The sequence below is a fragment of the Dendropsophus ebraccatus genome, chromosome 4, assembly GCF_027789765.1.
Source record: "Dendropsophus ebraccatus isolate aDenEbr1 chromosome 4, aDenEbr1.pat, whole genome shotgun sequence".
NCBI classification, from domain to species: Eukaryota; Metazoa; Chordata; class Amphibia; order Anura; family Hylidae; genus Dendropsophus; species Dendropsophus ebraccatus.
This window is the reverse complement of record NC_091457.1, coordinates 158,545,104-158,562,034: the sequence shown is the minus strand read 5'-3', so window position 1 is coordinate 158,562,034 and position 16,931 is coordinate 158,545,104. Positions and strand designations below refer to the sequence as shown.

Here is a 16,931-nt window from a genome sequence, read left to right as displayed (position 1 = left end):
GGGTCCCTCTTGGACTTGCATAGTCCTTGTATAGTGAGGACTGTGTGTAGTATGGGTCCCTCCGGGCCATGCACAGTCCTTGTAGTAAACATCACTATGTGTCTATGAGGAGACTGACCCCATATTTTTGTCTTGCAGTATATCGGGAGCTTGGATGTGCCGCGCCCGAACAGCAGAGTGGAGATCGTGGCAGCCATGAGACGGATACGGGTACGGTGAATGGTGTTTTGATCAGAATATTAAACATTGGTCTGACTTATAGTAAACCACGTATGTTTCGTTTTCTCTTCTTAGATTGTCTGTTTTTATATACCCTAAGGATACAGTCCTACGTTCCATGCACAGTCCGTATATACGGGCGATGTGCTACAGAACAGACGGACAGTGTTCTACGGACCGGACTCCAGAACTCCTGGCATCATCATTCGTTATAATGCATGTGAGCTCTGAAACTGTTAGAATCTTCGCTCTACTGTACTGACACAAGGATTTAAAGGGGTACTCCAGCCGGGGGGGGCATTTTTTTTCCTGGGACCGCGGCGCATCGCATCGCGGCGCTCCGGTCCCCGGCCGCTTCCTGGTGTCTGGCGCCCCCCCTGCTGGAGTACCCCTCTAAACCGTTGCGGAGCTCACGGCATAATAATAAATTATCCAATAAGTCCCAAAGTCCACTCCGTAGCATATTGTCTGTGCCCCCTAAGAGCTAATAGAGAGGAGGAGGTCCTCTGTTCAGGATCTTATAGAGAGTGAGAGAGATTACAAAGAGCGTCTCTCACTCTGGAGGACCCATCCCGTCCTGCATTGCACAGACAGCACATTCATATGAATAGGCACAGTGTAATACTTTATTTCTCCTGTGGTGGCACTGCAGGGAAACTGAACACTGAACTGATCTTCCAGATCACTGATATCTGCAGGTTCCAGCAGGACGACACTGGGAGCCTTTTATTAAAGGGGTATTCTGTGTGGCAGTACAGATTCACTTTAAGGAGAAATTGTTTGAAGCAGAGGACCCCTTTAAATATGGAAAGTAGAAGCTAAGCTAGAGTGGGGCTCTTCTTTTGGCACCTTCTTGGCGGTTGGTTGGCTGTTGGCACGAGTCCAGGACCCTGCGAGGATCATGAGCAGTATGCCTAGTATATACTGCAGAATCTATACATTTACTATATAGTGAAGCTGCTATACAAATATCCACACTGCCTGAAGCTAAATTACCTGTGATTTCCAAAGCTTAAGCCAGCGGAGAGCCGGTCTAACAGGTTAGAGCAGGTCTGACCATTTACATAAGCTCCAATGTATGAGCTCTTTGCTTAAGTACCATGGTACAAGTGAGAGAAAGAGTGACACAGGGTAGAGATCTGCAGTCTAAAGAGATGTCTGCGTGGAATTATTATTTTTTTGTTAGTTAGAATGACCCCCTGAAAAATCCTGATCCCGACAATCAGAAGAAGCCAAACAAGGATTTGACCTGCAGTGCCTCCACAGGGGAAACATGGAATTACATGGTGGTGTTTGACATCCGTTACTGAACTCTATTAATCAGAAGGGTCATGTAGACTACTTACAGACAAGAACCCCCCGACATGCATATATAGATTGATTTCACTACAGTCAAGCATTGATTTTCAGGACACTACCTCTTATGCTCATCTTTCATGTATTGTCTTTAACATTTTTGCTTTCTAAACCCGTAAAATATTTTCCATGTTTCATCCACTAGGGGTCACACTTCTGCAGTTTTCTTTCTATCAGACTCAGTCTCTCTTTACAAACAGAGAGACCAGCAGCTCGCTACTTAGACCAGGGCTACTTTTGCGATGTAACCCTTTCCTTACTGTAATCCACTGTTGTCATCAGCAGCTCGCTGCTTAGACCAGGACTACTTTTGTGATGTAACCCTTTCCTTGCTGTAATCCACTGTTTATGATCAGCAGCAGCTCGCTACTTAGACCAGGGCTACTTTTGCGATGTAACCCTTTCCTTGCTGTAATCCACTGTTTATGATCAGCAGCAGCTCGCTACTTAGACCAGGGCTACTTTTGTGATGTAACCCTTTCCTTACTGTAATCCACTGTTGTCATTAGCAGCTCGCTACTTAGACCAGGGCTACTTTTGTGATGTAACCCTTTCCTTACTGTAATCCACTGTTGTCATCAGCAGCTCGCTGCTTAGACCAGGGCTACTTTTGTGATGTATCCATTGCCTTGTTGTGATGCTGTTGCTGTTTTCTCCCCCTTCCCCCATGTCATCTATACTACTCTCCAGCATTATATTGTGCCGTAGCAGAGAGCAGTAGGTGTTGTCCTGTGACTGTCAGAGAAGTAAGGAAAAGGAAGTGTTGTGTGAGTACTGCTGGCAAACTGCTCCGCTCTGCTCTGGTCTTGCCCCTCGAAGTGGAGAGAATAATAGATCACATGGATTTTTTGAGCCATCCTTGTGATCTCTCATGACCTTTGAACTTGATATGATCTGAATACTTTATCTCTGTATAACAGATGTTGTACAGTTTATGATCACATTTTATGACTCTTAGATACACCACGTGTGTACAGTCTGGCGGTATACTACTAATTTTTCTTCATAATCATACATCTGTCAGGAAACTAATCTAAGGTTTCCTCCTTATACAGCCCGACCTTGGTATAAGCAAGAAAAACAAGTCGGGAACGTGTTTTTCATGCAGCGTACTGAAGTTTGCATCTTAATGTCGTGTTTCTCCGGGGGGTGAAGGCGCAGTAATAAGCGGTGCGCTCCTCCTGGCTATCTCTTACAGATGTCGCAGGCGTCTCATCCAGTCTCTGGGGCTTTGCTGTTTTCTTTTTTTATGCCTTTATTTTTTATTTTTTGTATTAAGCTGAAGAGCTGTTTACGTGGCTTGTAGCTTGAAATCTCCTTGATGTTCTGGGTCTATAAGCCAGAGAATAATAGAGGATGAATGCAATGGAAATGTGCACGGGCCAGAGATTACAGGACATACTGGATGCTAATCCCCCCTCATTCTATAATGCTGGAGGGGAGGGGGGTCTGTATTACTGTATGCCGTATAGATGAAGTCACCGTCCACCTCCCATATACATCAAGTAAGGAATTAGTCGGTAAATACCTAGATAATAAAACCTTGTAATTTATTTATAGGGGATTATAGCTATACATAGTGGGCTCCATGTCTGAGCCGTCATATTCAGAACCACCAGGTGACTTGGTATTAGGAAGTTTCCCAGGACTGGATCCATCTTTTCCCAGCACCCGAGGAGAAGTGGTACGGAGCGGAGCAGGTATCTAAGACCGAAGTACTGCACTTAGTTCCTACTGTAAATTTGCCAAGGGGCGACTCCTGTAAGGAAACCACCAAAACCCCCATATTAAGTGGCCCTATAAGTCAATGTAATGACAAGGGAACAAACCAAGTCCAGGTATCCATCCACATACAGCTGTTTTGGAGTGTTGCCCCTCATCAGTGTGGAGCAGGATTCTGGCTAGGTGGGAGCAATGCCTGGTAGAGCCATAAGACATAAGCTGGGTAATTAGTTCTTTCTGCACGCCTTTACTCTCCTTTAGTTGTGGCGTTCATTTTTCAAGCCAGTTGTAGACTTGGGGCTCTATAGAGCAGTGCCTCTCAAACTGTGAGGTGGGCCTCACCAGTGAGGCACCCCTAGTTGTTGGTGAGGCCCAGCTAAGGAACCAGTTTTTTTTTACAAAACTAACTATGATCTGCACAGTCCTCTAAAATCTCCATTTTAGCAACATTATTAACTTATTTTGTACTTGCTTTATTAGTATATAGAGCTTGGGAGATGGATGAAAGGCTAGCATTAATGTCAGCTTTTAAATGGACTTTCACCACAAATGGTGAGGCCCGACATCCTCTTGGTCAGTCTGGTGAGGCCCAGGCATTGCCTTGGTCTGTTGGGTGAGGCTCCAGTAGAAATAGTTTGAGAAGCACTGCTATAGAGGAAGCTCATAGATACCATGTTAGTATTGGCGTTGGCCCTGTATACACCTTTGCTGTTTCGTGTGATAAACAAACAAAAAAAGTCAATGTTTCATATGTTTGATGTTCTTTCCTTTATATAAAAGGTATAATACAGTTACACTGAGAATATACTGTATACTGAATATAAATAAGGCTAGAAATATGAAATGCTAATCCTGGTCAGTGCACAGTCTAGTGTAATAGCTGCCCCTGCCGGTCAGTGCACAGTCTAATGTAACAGCCCCCCTGTCAGTGCACAGTGTAGTGTAATAGCTGCCCCTGCCGGTCAGTGCACAGTCTAGTGTAATAGCTGCCCCTGCCAGTCAGCGCACAGTCTAGTGTAATAGCTGCCCCTGCCGGTCAGTGCACAGTCTAGTGTAATAGCTGCCCCTGCCGGTCAGTGCACAGTCTAGTGTAATAGCTGCCCCTGCCGGTCAGCGCACAGTCTAGTGTAATAGCTGCCCCTGCCGATCAGCGCATAGTCCAGTGTAATAGCTGCCCCTGCCTATCTAGTGTAATAGCTGCCCCTGCCGGTCAGTGCACAGTCTAGTGTAATAGCTGCCCCTGCCGGTCAGTGCACAGTCTAATGTAATAGCTGCCCCTGCCGGTCAGTGCACAGTCTAGTGTAATAGCTGCCCCTGCCGGTCAGTGCACAGTCTAGTGTAATAGCTGCCCCTGCCGGTCAGTGCACAGTCTAATGTAACAGCCCCCCTGTCAGTGCACAGTCTAGTGTAATAGCTGCCCCTGCCAGTCAGTGCTCAGTCTAAAGTAATAGCTGCCCCTGCTGGTCAGTGGCAGTGCACAGTCTAATGTAATAGCTGCTCCTGCCGGTCAGTGCACAGTCTAGTGTAATAGCTGCCCCTGCCGGTCAGTGCACAGTCTAGTGTAATAGCTGCCCCTGCCAGTCAGTGCTCAGTCTAAAGTAATAGCTGCCCCTGCCGGTCAGCGCACAGTCTAATGTAATAGCTGCTCCTGCCGGTCAGTGCACAGTCTAGTGTAATAGCTGCCCCTGCCGGTCAGCGCACAGTCTAATGTAATAGCTGCTCCTGCCGGTCAGTGCACAGTCTAGTGTAATAGCTGCCCCTGCCGGTCAGTGCACAGTCTAGTGTAATAGCTGCCCCTGCCGGTCAGCGCACAGTCTAATGTAATAGCTGCCCCTGCCGGTCAGTGCACAGTCTAATGTAATAGCTGTCCCTGCCGGTCAGCGCACAGTCTAATGTAATAGCTGCTCCTGCCGGTCAGTGCACAGTCTAGTGTAATAGCTGCCCCTGCCGGTCAGTGCACAGTCTAGTGTAATAGCTGCCCCTGCCGGTCAGCGCACAGTCTAGTGTAATAGCTGTCCCTGCCGGTCAGTGCACAGTCTAGTGTAATAGCTGCCCCTGCCGATCAGCGCACAGTCTAGTGTAATAGCTGCCCCTGCCGGTCAGTGCATAGTCCAGTGTAATAGCTGCCCCTGCCTATCTAGTGTAATAGCTGCCCCTGCCGGTCAGTGCACAGTCTAGTGTAATAGCTGCCCCTGCCGGTCAGTGCACAGTCTAGTGTAATAGCTGCCCCTGCCTATCTAGTGTAATAGCTGCTCCTGACGGTCAGTGCACAGTCTAATGTAATAACTGCCCCTGCCGGTCAGTGCACAGTCTAGTGTAATAGCTACCCCCTGTCAGTGCACAGTCTAGTGTAATAGCTGCCCCTGCCGGTCAGTGCACAGTCTAGTGTAATAGCTGCCCCTGCCGGTCAGTGCACAGTCTAGTGTAATAGCTGCCCCTGCCTGTCAGTGCACAGTCTACTCTAAAACTTGTAGACGTTCACAATATGACGGCCATGTTGTGTCAGACCCCGCCCTCTGCTGTATTGTAGTGAATGATCCCTCACAGTTTCAGGAGCTCGGTGGTGAAGCTTTGTATCTGGATGTGAGATGGTTGGGAAGGGGAGGAAGAGGGCAGAGCGGGAGGTTAGAAGTCGAGGTCAGAGGCTGGTACCAGGCCTCACTATTACCATGGAATGTCAGGAATGTTAGTGTGGGAGGGCACGGCCTGGAATTCACTGACCAGGGTCCATGGAGGGGGAGCAGGTCACCGCCAGAGGAACCGGAGGAGGAATTCTATTAGAGCTCCTCCACATAATGCAATTGCTTGTTCCAGACGTCTTGTGTTACGGGGTTGGCTGAGGGCGACGTGCCAGGAGAGGAGAAAATGATGCTGATTGATCCACTATCAGAATCCAGGGAATGAATGAAAGTCCTTGGCAGTCTACAAAGGTCATTGGATTTTTTTTCAAGTTTTTCATTTTGTTAACGTAAGAGCTGGAGCCGCAGTACTTGCCTAAATGAAAACTTATTAGAGTGTAATGATCGCGCTACAGGCAGCGTTCCCTCCGAGCCTTTGTGGCCAGCCAGTGGGGGAAGATAGGGGCCTCTGCACGGTTCCTGCTAAATCGGGCGATCCAAAACTGCAGCTGATAAAAACTTTGTGTGGCAGAGAAGGGGTTAAAGAGAAGGTATTCCCATATCCTCGACATGGTGCGCTCCATTTGGGGGACAGTTTTCCTTCATTCTCGTGATACCCAGTGGTTGCACTCACACCAGTCAGTTAGTTAGTTATTAGAGATGAGCGAACCTCGAGCATGCTCGAGTCGATCCGAACCAGATCGTTTGGCATTTGATTAGCTGGGGCTGCTGAACTTGGATAAAGCTCTAAGGTTGTCTGGAAAACCTGGATACAGCCAATGACTATATCCATGTTTTCCACATAGCCTTAGGGCTTTATCCAACTTCAGCAGCCACCGCTAATCAAATGCTGAACGATCTGGTTCTGATGGGCTCGAGCATGCTCAAGGTTCGCTCATCTCTATTAGTTATCCCTTACACTCGGGATTTAACTCCCCACGTCTGGAAAAGCCTGTGGCTGGAGTCCTGGAAAACTTGGATTCAGCCATAGGCAACTTTAGGGTGGCATCCAACTTTTCACGGGGAGTTAAAGGAGAAGTCCGGCCATTTTTAAAATCTGGTAGCCGGCGGGGGCAGGGTGGAATTTGATCAGGAATAGGAACTTACCTCTCCTCGAACCCGCGGAGAGTGGTGGGACCAGCCTGAAGGCACTTTGTCCCACGTTGTGATGATGTCACAACTCGCAGCCTGTCCTGGCTGATGGAATGGCCGCTCAGCCAATCAGTGACTATAGCGGCGTCCACCAGCTGGGTCGTGACGTGTCAGTGCCAAAGCTCCCGGAGCCTGCCAAGGGTCCCCAGGCCGCTCCCGCTGCTCACCGCCGGCACAGGGAGACGTAAGTTCATACTCTTCATCAGTTTCCCGGCTGCCAGATTTTAAAAATGTCCGGAATCTTGAGGGTTTGGGTTCGGAGTAGTCAAACCGGGACTTAAACTTGAAGTTCACTTATCTCTACCTGTGGTTTCAGGACAATTCTTTAATCTTGGTAATACACTTCTAGGGTGTGTTCACACCTACAGGATCCACAGCAGATCTGCAGCAGATCCGCAGCAGATTTAATGGTGCAGATCTGATGATGTGTTCAGTTATTTAAATGAAATCTGCTGCGGATCCGCAGCAGAAAATCAGCTGCGGATCCGGTAAGTGTGAACGTACCCTTAATGACAATATCATTGGTGCTCTGAGAATGGGTTACCGCCAGGATGCAGAGGTTTTTGGAACAAAGGTGGGGTCGGTGTCAGTCGCCCTGGTGGTCTAGGACAAATAGGATTCATGTATAAATTGCTGGTGGTCCAGGGCAAAGAAGGGTTAATGCCAATATTTCTAAGGTCTAGGGCACAAAAAATATTGATGTCATAATTCCAGATGATCCTGGGATGGGGTCTGTCATTCATAACTACATTCTATCTATCTACCTTGGTTATAGGAGGAGGCTGAATAGTTATTGTTCAGCTTCCTGTTCTCTGTGCAGAGAGGGAATTGAGAGAACTGTGCAGCTGTAACTACAATACACCTTTGACCTTTGTAATCTTGTTATTTACTTTACCTGTCAGTGTTTTTAATGTTATGGCTGACCTATATATGTAACTGATACAGTGGAGATGGTCTTGTTGTTGTAGTACCCGGTCTTCTCCTGGCCATGGCTCACTTGACGACCCCCCCCTGCACTTAGCCGGTGATTTTCCAGTAAACGCCCTTCACTTGTTTTGCGTCCTGTAATTTCATCTGGTCGCTTTCTATCTCATTCTCCTGGAGACACATTGTCAATTCCTGGCGGACGGCTCTGTTACTAAGCCTGGCGGTGGGAGCGTCCTCCTTCCATAGTCTCCAGCTCCCCTAGGCGTTGTCTACTGATACGGAGTATGAAGACTCCTTCTTCTTCTTCTTCTCCGCTGATGCAGTTTGGAGCTTTTCATTCTCGTACCCGTCCCTCCGCAATCCACCCGCCATTGGAACGCCTCGGCTGTGTCGTGTTTGTGATTTGCTTCTTGGCAAAAATATAAAAGCTTCATCAGCCCATTGTGTTCTATACATAGGCAGATAGTTCACTTCTGTGTATTATTCCTCCGCCGGAGCTGGATGGACTCTTAGGCTGATGATTTTGCATTTGTTTCTTAGGGTTTCCGCTTCCATTTCATTACCTTTGTTCTTCTGCTATGTTTTGTAGCTGAATCAATGCGAGAACGTGCCAGAATCCTATGGTTGCCAATCTGGCTTCTTGCATTATTTGTCTGATTACTACTGCCCAGTCATCTCCATTGCACCAAGGACTGTGCCGGCCAATGGCAACTGAAGTCTCCTAGCACATCTATGTGTAGCCCCAGTCTGTCTAAGCTGTGCCCAGCTATTCCCTTGGAATTCCCAATACACGTGAACGCTCTGCTTGGCTGAACATGTATGGGAGATAGGGGGCTGGTGCACGGCACTTCTGGCAGTGGCTTATTTTCCTTGAGAACAAAAGGTTCAGGGATGTTTAAGGGGTTATCCAGCGCTACAAAAACATGGCCACTTTTCCCCCTCTCTTGTCTCCAGTTCAGGTGCGGTTTGCAGTTAAGCTCCATTTACTTAAACGGAACTGAGTTCCAAACCCCACCCAATCTGGAGACGAGAGGGGGAAAAGTGGCCATGTTTTTGTAGCGCTGGATAACCCCTTTAAAAACTATCCGTTTTTGGCTGCTCACTTCATCTGCCCCGTCTGCTGAGCATTCATGAGTTCGGATTAATGGGGTACTCTTAGGGCCCTATTCCACTAGACGATTATCGTTCAGATTATCATTAAATCGTTCGAATCTAAACGATAATCGTTTGGTTGAAATGCAGTTAACGATTAACGACCGAACGAAAAAATCGTTGATCGCTTTATAAGACCTGGACCTATTTTTATCGTTGCTCGTTCGCAAAACGTTCGCAAATCATTCGCATTGAATAAGACGTCGTTCGGTCGTTCGCAGTAGATACGAAGGCAATAGCGAAGAAAAAACGATCGCAAATACGATCATAAGTAACGATTATCGTTCCATGGAAATAGGTGAACGTTTTCAGGTCTTTCGCAATAGCGGTCGTTTGAGATCGTTAACAATTATGCGAACGATAATCGTCTGGTGGAATAGGGCCCTTTGGGTCCATTTACACAGAAAGATTATCTGACAGATTATCTGCCGAAGATTTGAGGCCGAAGCCAGGAATGGATTTGAAAAGAGGAGAAATCTCAGGCTTTCCTTTATGAACTGATCTCTGTTTATAGTCTGTTTCTGGCTTTGGCTTCAAATCTTTGGCCGATAATCTGTCAGATAATCTTTCTGTGTAAATAGCCCCTTAGGGTGGTATTACACGGGCCGATGGGGGCCCGATAATACCTGTAAACGAGCAGCAATCTGCCAGATCGTCACTCGTTTACTGGACCTATTACACGGCCTGATAATCGTTAAACAAGGGCTGCAGAGACATCGTTACCGATGTCCTTGTAGCCCTTGCTTAAATATATGCAATACCTAGCCACGTTCCAGGGCTGCTGCTGCGGTCTTCTTCTCCAGGGGTCCTGCGCGCTCTAACTTCAGAGTGGCCTGTCAGCTGAAAGGCCACTCAGCCAATCACAGGCCGGAACCGCCGCAGCCTGTGATTGGTCGGTCAGCCTGTCAGCTGACAGGCCACTCTGAAGCTAGAGCGCGCAGGACCCGTGGAGAAGACCACAGCAGCAGCCCTGGAACATGGATAGGTAATGTATATCGTTAGTCGCCGGCCGCACAGCGCTATTACACGTAGCGGTGCGCGGTCGGCACCTGGCAAAAATAGGTCAGAACCTATATCAACGATCAGCCGATGACCGTTGTCATCGGCTGATCGTTGTAATTATTACATGGAGCGATAATCGCCGATTAGTACCCTTAATCTTTCAAATCAACTGGTTTCAGAAAGTTATATAGATTTTTAATTTATCTTCAGTCTTCCAGTGCTTATCAGCTGCTGTATGTCCTGCAGGAAGTGGTGTATTCTTTCCAGTCTGACACAGTGCTCTCTGCTGCCACCTCTGTCCATGTCAGGAACTGTCCAGAGTAGAAGAGGATTTCTATGGGGATTTGCTTCTACTCTGGACAGTTCCTGACATGGACAGAGGTGGCAGCAGAGAGCAGACTGGAAAGAATACACCACTTCCTGCGGGACATACAGCAGATGATAAGTACTGGAAGACTTGAAATAGAAGGAAATTACAAATTTCTGACACCAGTTGATATAAAGGAAAAAAAATTTGGTCAACAATCCCTTTAAGTCTATCCGACTAGTACTTATGTACCATGGAGGCAGCCCGTGTATCTACTGCGGGGACTCTAGGGCAGGGATAGGGAACCTTTGGCCCTCCAGTTGTTGCAAAACTACAATTCCCATCATGCCTGGACGGCCAAAGGCTGTAAAGGCTTGATGGGAATTGTAGTTTTGCAACAGTTGGAGGGCCGAAGGTTCCCTATCCCTGCCCTAGGGTCCCCGCAGTAGATACACGGGCTGCCTCCATGGTACATAAGTACTAGTCGGATAGACTTAAAGGGATTGTTGACCAAATTTTTTTTACCTTTATATCAACTGGTGTCAGAAATTTGTAATTTCCTAGACTGACCTCACACCTTTTTCAGTGGTTGCAGAGAACCTCTTTGTAGACCAGTGATAGATCATTGAGAGATATATATATCCTGCTGCACGCTGCATCTGTCCTGATGTTATAGGGCCAGCTGCCGCATGCCGTACTAACATGCCTGTTATTGCGACCAGCCGAGAGGTGATTACAGATCAACCCCATTAAATACATGAGACGTATAGGGGTTTCCATGGAAACAAGCAGAATCCCCTTCTATAGTACCCGAGCTGAGAGGCCTCTTTTACATTAGTGTCTTTAACCCTTCATCGGTCCTTATTTATTTGCTTTTCATCACAAGCCGAAGGCAATTGCGTAAGGAAATAGCAGAGCTGTACGCGTGGCCGGCTCTCCATGCCTCTGTATGGAAGCGTGCCGCACACAGGGCTACGCTCTATAGGCGAAATGTGAAAGTATTTATTAAGAAAGTTGGATTAAGAATAAAAACGGGTCTTTGTATGTTCGCAAACTATAAAATAAAGAATGTTTTAATAAAAAAAAAGAATAAAAACGTGTCATACCCAAAGAATTGTACAGTATTGCGTAACCTGCGTTCACCTCTATTCACTTCAGTGGAACTGACCTGCAAAACTATTGCTATTTCCCATGTATTTCTAATCCAGGACAACCCCTTTAATTGACAGACTCACCTGTAGATTACAGCTGATCACCGGGGAGACATCATCTCAAGTCACCAGTCAGGATAGGAGTCAGAGAGTATTTAAAGGGGTTGTCCAGCGAAAAACTTCTTCTTTCAAATCAACTGATATCAAAAAGTTATATAGATTTTGTAATTTACTACTATTAAAAAAATCTCAAGTCTTCCCATACTTATCAGCTGCTGTATGTCCTGCAGGAAATGTTTTATTTTCAGTCTGACACAGTGCTCTCTGCTGACACCTTCATCCATGTCAGGAACTGTCTCAGCCAGAGATGTCAGCAGATAGCATCTGGATATTATCATGAGGCCTCCTTACACCTTATTTATTTATTTTTTCAGATGAACTGGTGCCAGAGATTTGTAATTTACCTCAATTTACTTCAATCTACCAGTACTTAGCAGCTGCTGTATGCCCTACAGGAAGTGGTGTATTCTTTCCAGTCTGACACAGTGCAGTCTGACACAGTGCTCTCTGCTGCCTCCTCTGTCCATGTCAGGAACTGTCCAGAGCAGGAGAGATTTTCTATGGGGATGTTACTGCTCTGGACAGCTCCTGACATGGACAGAGGTGGCAGCAGAGAGCACTGTGTCAGACTGGAGAGAATACAACATTTCCTGCAGGACATACAGCAGCTGATAAGTAGCGGAAGACTGAAGACTTTTACTTGAGATTTTTTTTTAATATAAGTAGAAATAGAAATAGAGAAATAGAAGTACAAATCTCTGACAGTTGATGTGAAAGAATTTTTCTTTTTTTTTTTTTGCTGGACTATCCCCTTAAAACACTACGCTAATGAACTGACACAGCCATGCTAATATGGTAGCGTAGAGCTTCAGCTACTTCAGAGCTCACAGTATCATAATGAATTCTGATGCAGGAATTTCTGTAAGAATTGAACAGCCCAGTCCATCATATACAATCGGCCCGTATATCACAGACGTGTGAATGCCGCCTTAGGCCGTGTTCCCTCAACGTGAGACACCAGCCGTTCCGTGACCTGGCCGGTGTCAGAGAAGATCATCCCACTGCAGTACCGGCCGGATGATCTTCACTGCCGCTGAATTCGGATGCGAGCGCATCAGTGTGTGCTCGCATTCGATTTCCTCGCTGCACACAATAGAGTGCGCGTCCGCACACTCCATTGTGTGCACTGTCAGGAAATGTTAGTTTTTTGCGCCACCGGTAGTGTATACGTACGTTGTGTGAACATAGCCTTATGCCCCTATTCCACGAGTCGTTTGAAGGAGCAAACGAGCGCTATTAGCGCTCGTTTGCTCCTCGTTCCCCGCTCGCTGCCGCCGCTATTCATCGCGGCGTCAGCGAGCGGGTGAGTGCGGGAGGGGCGGCGGGGAGCTGCTGCGGGGGCTGCCCGGGGGATCGCTGATTGTCCGGGCAGCCCATAGGATACAGCAGCGCCTGCTGCCGATGCTCCTATTCAACGGAGCGACGGCAGCAGATCGCTGCTATATACATGTTGAAAAACAAGCGACTGCAACGATCAGCCGACATGAACGATGTCGGCTGATCGTTGCACTCTATTCCACGGGACGAATATCGTTCGTAGCGGCCGATATCGGCCGAATACGAACGATATTGCTCCTCTAAACGACCCGTGGAATAGGGCCTTCAGGGCCCTATTCCACCGGACGATTATCGTTGGCATAATCGTTAACGATCTCAAACGACCGCTATTGCGAAAGACCTGAAAACGTTCACTCATTTCCATGGAACGATAATCGTTACTTATGATCGTATTTGCGATCGTTTCTTCTTCGCTATTTCTTCGCTATTGCGTTCGTATCTACTGCGAACGACCGAACGACGTCTTATTCAATACGAACGATTTGCGAACGAGCAACGATAAAAATAGGTCCAGGTCTTATAAAGCGATCAACGATTTCTCGTTCGGTCGTTAATCGTTAACTGCATTTCAACCGAACGATTATCGCTTAGATTCGAACGATTTAACGATAATCTGAACGATAATCGTCCGGTGGAATAGGGCCTTATGCCCCTATTCCTTGAGTCGTTTGGAGGAGCAAACGAGCGCTATTAGCGCTCGTTTGCTCCTCGTTCCCCGCTCGCTGCCGCCGCTATTCAACGCGGCGTCAGCGAGCGGGTGAGTGCGGGAGGGGTGGCGGGGAGCTGCTGGGGGGGCTGCCCGGGGGATCGCTGATCGTCCGGGCAGCTCATAGGATACAGCAGCGCCTGCTGCCGATGCTCCTATTCAACGGAGCGACGGCAGCAGATCGCTGCTATATCAGTCGCTTGTTTTTCAACATGTTGAAAAACAAGCGACTGCAACGATCAGCCGACATGAACGATATTGCTCCTCTAAACGACCCGTGGAATAGGGCCTTTAGGCTAGTGTTTGCGTTTTACATATGTGTTTATGCTTTTATGCAACTGTAAGTGATCGATCTGAGTGATCATCGCTTCCTCTGAATAGATAGACTGACCGGATCCCTTAGATCCGCCCGGTATCCTCCTTACATAATGCAGAGCTATATGTAGCCGGGATGGGACTAGTTAGCAGGAATCCATAATTCAGATCCACGTCTGTAAAATGTGATTAGAAAGCGTCTGTGGTATTGGATCTCCGTGTGAGCCGAAGCTAATCTACAAATGTGCCAGGCTCTATTACTCTTCATAGTAACGTACAGCCGATCCGACGCGTGAACCTCCATCTCCTTCTCGGATAGAAGATGCCGAGCCGGAAATAGCCTCCCAGCTGCCACAATAAAACGGCATTTCATTTTCTATCGTCTCCTGACAGCCAGACGTCCCATTACAGATATCATACTGTACGGCTCCAGCTGCCTGCGCCGACCTTATTATTATCGGTAATTACTCCACGCAGGCCGCCGCCGCATCGCGCATGAGGAAATTCTGATCTGTATTCACTCGCAAGGACCTCTTCACAACACGGTCCTATTATCCGGGATACAAGAGATTGAGCTGGGAATGAAGGTTCCTTCTGGTTTTGCTGAGATTGAGCGATAAGAGGCCGTTGTGTACGTGTTAGACAGATTCTGTGAGTTTTATCAGGGATACGCGGCTCCTACTGAACCAACCTCTTCATAATCCTGCACTCACGGCTTAGCCGCTCATAATATGGAGACAGCTAGTGACTGCTGTATCTTCTTTAAGAACTAAATGAATGGGCATGTTGAAATTTAACATGACCCTTTATTCCCCAATATCGGGAAAGTCTGTTACGTCAGTGATGGGAACCTGCTGCTCTCCAGCTGTTGCAAAACTACAATTTGCATCATGCCTGGACAGCCTGCGGCTGTCCAGGCATGATGTAAATTGTGATTTTGCAACAGGAAAAGGAATCCTCTATCCAAGTATCTCATTTGCAGCTCTGTGTTGGCAAAGACTTCAGAAGAGGAGGCTTTAGGGGGACTTATTTTGTATACTGGGCAGTATATATTGACCCTGCTGTATAGAGCTTTAGTGACATCACATCTGGAATACTGTGTCCAGTTCTGGAGACCTCATCTACAAAAGGATATCGATAAAGGCTGCTACAAATATGGTTGAGAGTGTCAGACATAAACCTATCAGGAAAGACTAAAGGTGCGTTTACACGGAACAATTATAGTGCGAATTTGCGCGATAACGATCGAATTCGAACGATAATCGTACATGTAAACGCAGCGAACAATCAAATGAACGGAAAATCTTTATTTTGATCTTTTAACATGTTCTCAAATTGTCGTTGACAAAAGACTCGCAGATCGTTCCGTGTAACCAATGTGTGAGAGAGGCTTAAGCGATCACAAAGCGAATGTTCCGTACGGTATATCGTAACGTCTAAACGCTGATCGTTATGGAAAAAAAAATCGTTACTCCGACCTCGTTAATCGTACGATCGGGCCAATTATCCTTTCGTGTAAACGCACCTTAAGGAGCTAAATCTGTATGTATAGTCTGGAGGAAAGAAAAGAAAGGGGGACATGATGGAAACCTTTATATATGTTACAGGAGGAAGAAGGGAAAGGGGGGACATGATGGAAACCTTTATATATGTTACAGGAGGAAGAAGGGAAAGGAGGACATGATGGAAACCTTTATATATGTTACAGGGGGAAGAAGGGAAAGGGGGCACATGATGGAAACCTTTATATATGTTACAGGAGGAGGAAGAAGGGAAAGGGGGACATGATGGAAAACTTTATATATGTTACAGGAGGAAGAAGGGAAAGGGGGGACATGACGGAAACCTTTTATATATGTTACAGGAGGAAGAAGGGAAAGGGGGACATGATGGAAACCTTTATATATGTTACAGGAGGAGGAAGAAGGGAAAGGGGGACATGATGGAAACCTTTATATATGTTACAGGAGGAAGAAGGGAAAGGGGGGACATGACGGAAACCTTTATATATGTTACAGGAGGAAGAAGGGAAAGGGGGACATGATGGAAACCTTTATATATGTTACAGGAGGAAGAAGGGAAAGGGGGACATGATGGAAACCTTTATATATGGTAAAGTGGACATAATCTGAGGTTATTAAGGAAAGATCAGAAGCAACATGAGAAAAAAAATTACTTTACTGAAAGAGTAGTAGATACTTGGAGGAAACTTCCAGCAGATGTGGTTGTGGTAAACTTGTCTGGGATACACACATCTATCCTGAGATGATGTAAAAGGGGGGCTATCTGGAGCAGGGGGGCTTTTTCTTCTCTGTTTCTGGGATTCCAGTACTCTCACATCATCTGATTTCTATAGGTGGCTTACTCACGCTTGGCGCTCAGTAAAGGAGATTATCCCGTGTTGTAGATATCTGCTTTGTTCTCGGCTTTATACAGTCAGTAGAATATGTAAGAGGTTGGACTGGTTCCCAGTCTGTAACTCCGGGGAGACACTGAGGTTCCGACTAATGAGTCATAGGAGGCTCCGTTATATTTTACACTTCCTTCAATGGTATCCAGAGTCCTGGGGGGGCAGGCTTTATTTCCTTCCTTTTCCCTTTCCTTATTGCATTCTAATCCTTGAGTCTACGGTGATGTGAGCCGAGCAGCAGGAGGCAGAGTGTCACATCCGTGACCACCCTGAGAGGGGTGCCGAAAGGAAGCCAAAGGGAATGTTCCTCCAGAATGCTCTGAAAATTAGGGAAAGCGAAGGGTTAATATCCGAAACAATGAGATCATTTATGTTATTTAGTTGTAAGTGGTTACCAGTGGTGAGACTTTTTTTTTTTAAAACTTTCATAGCATGC

The 16,931-nt window shown here is 46.8% G+C and overlaps 1 protein-coding gene across 3 annotated transcripts in view; it reads left to right on the top strand.

The window, feature by feature from the left end:
- The window catches only part of LOC138789051 (carboxyl-terminal PDZ ligand of neuronal nitric oxide synthase protein-like), a 66,175-nt gene that overhangs the window by 21,765 nt on the left and 27,479 nt on the right, over nucleotides 1-16,931 (top strand). For all 3 annotated transcript variants that reach the window (XM_069967567.1, XM_069967568.1, XM_069967569.1), the window contains exon 2: nucleotides 139-210. In XM_069967567.1, coding sequence (XP_069823668.1) covers nucleotides 139-210 — 72 coding nt within the window. The remainder of the gene's footprint in view (nucleotides 1-138; nucleotides 211-16,931) is intronic.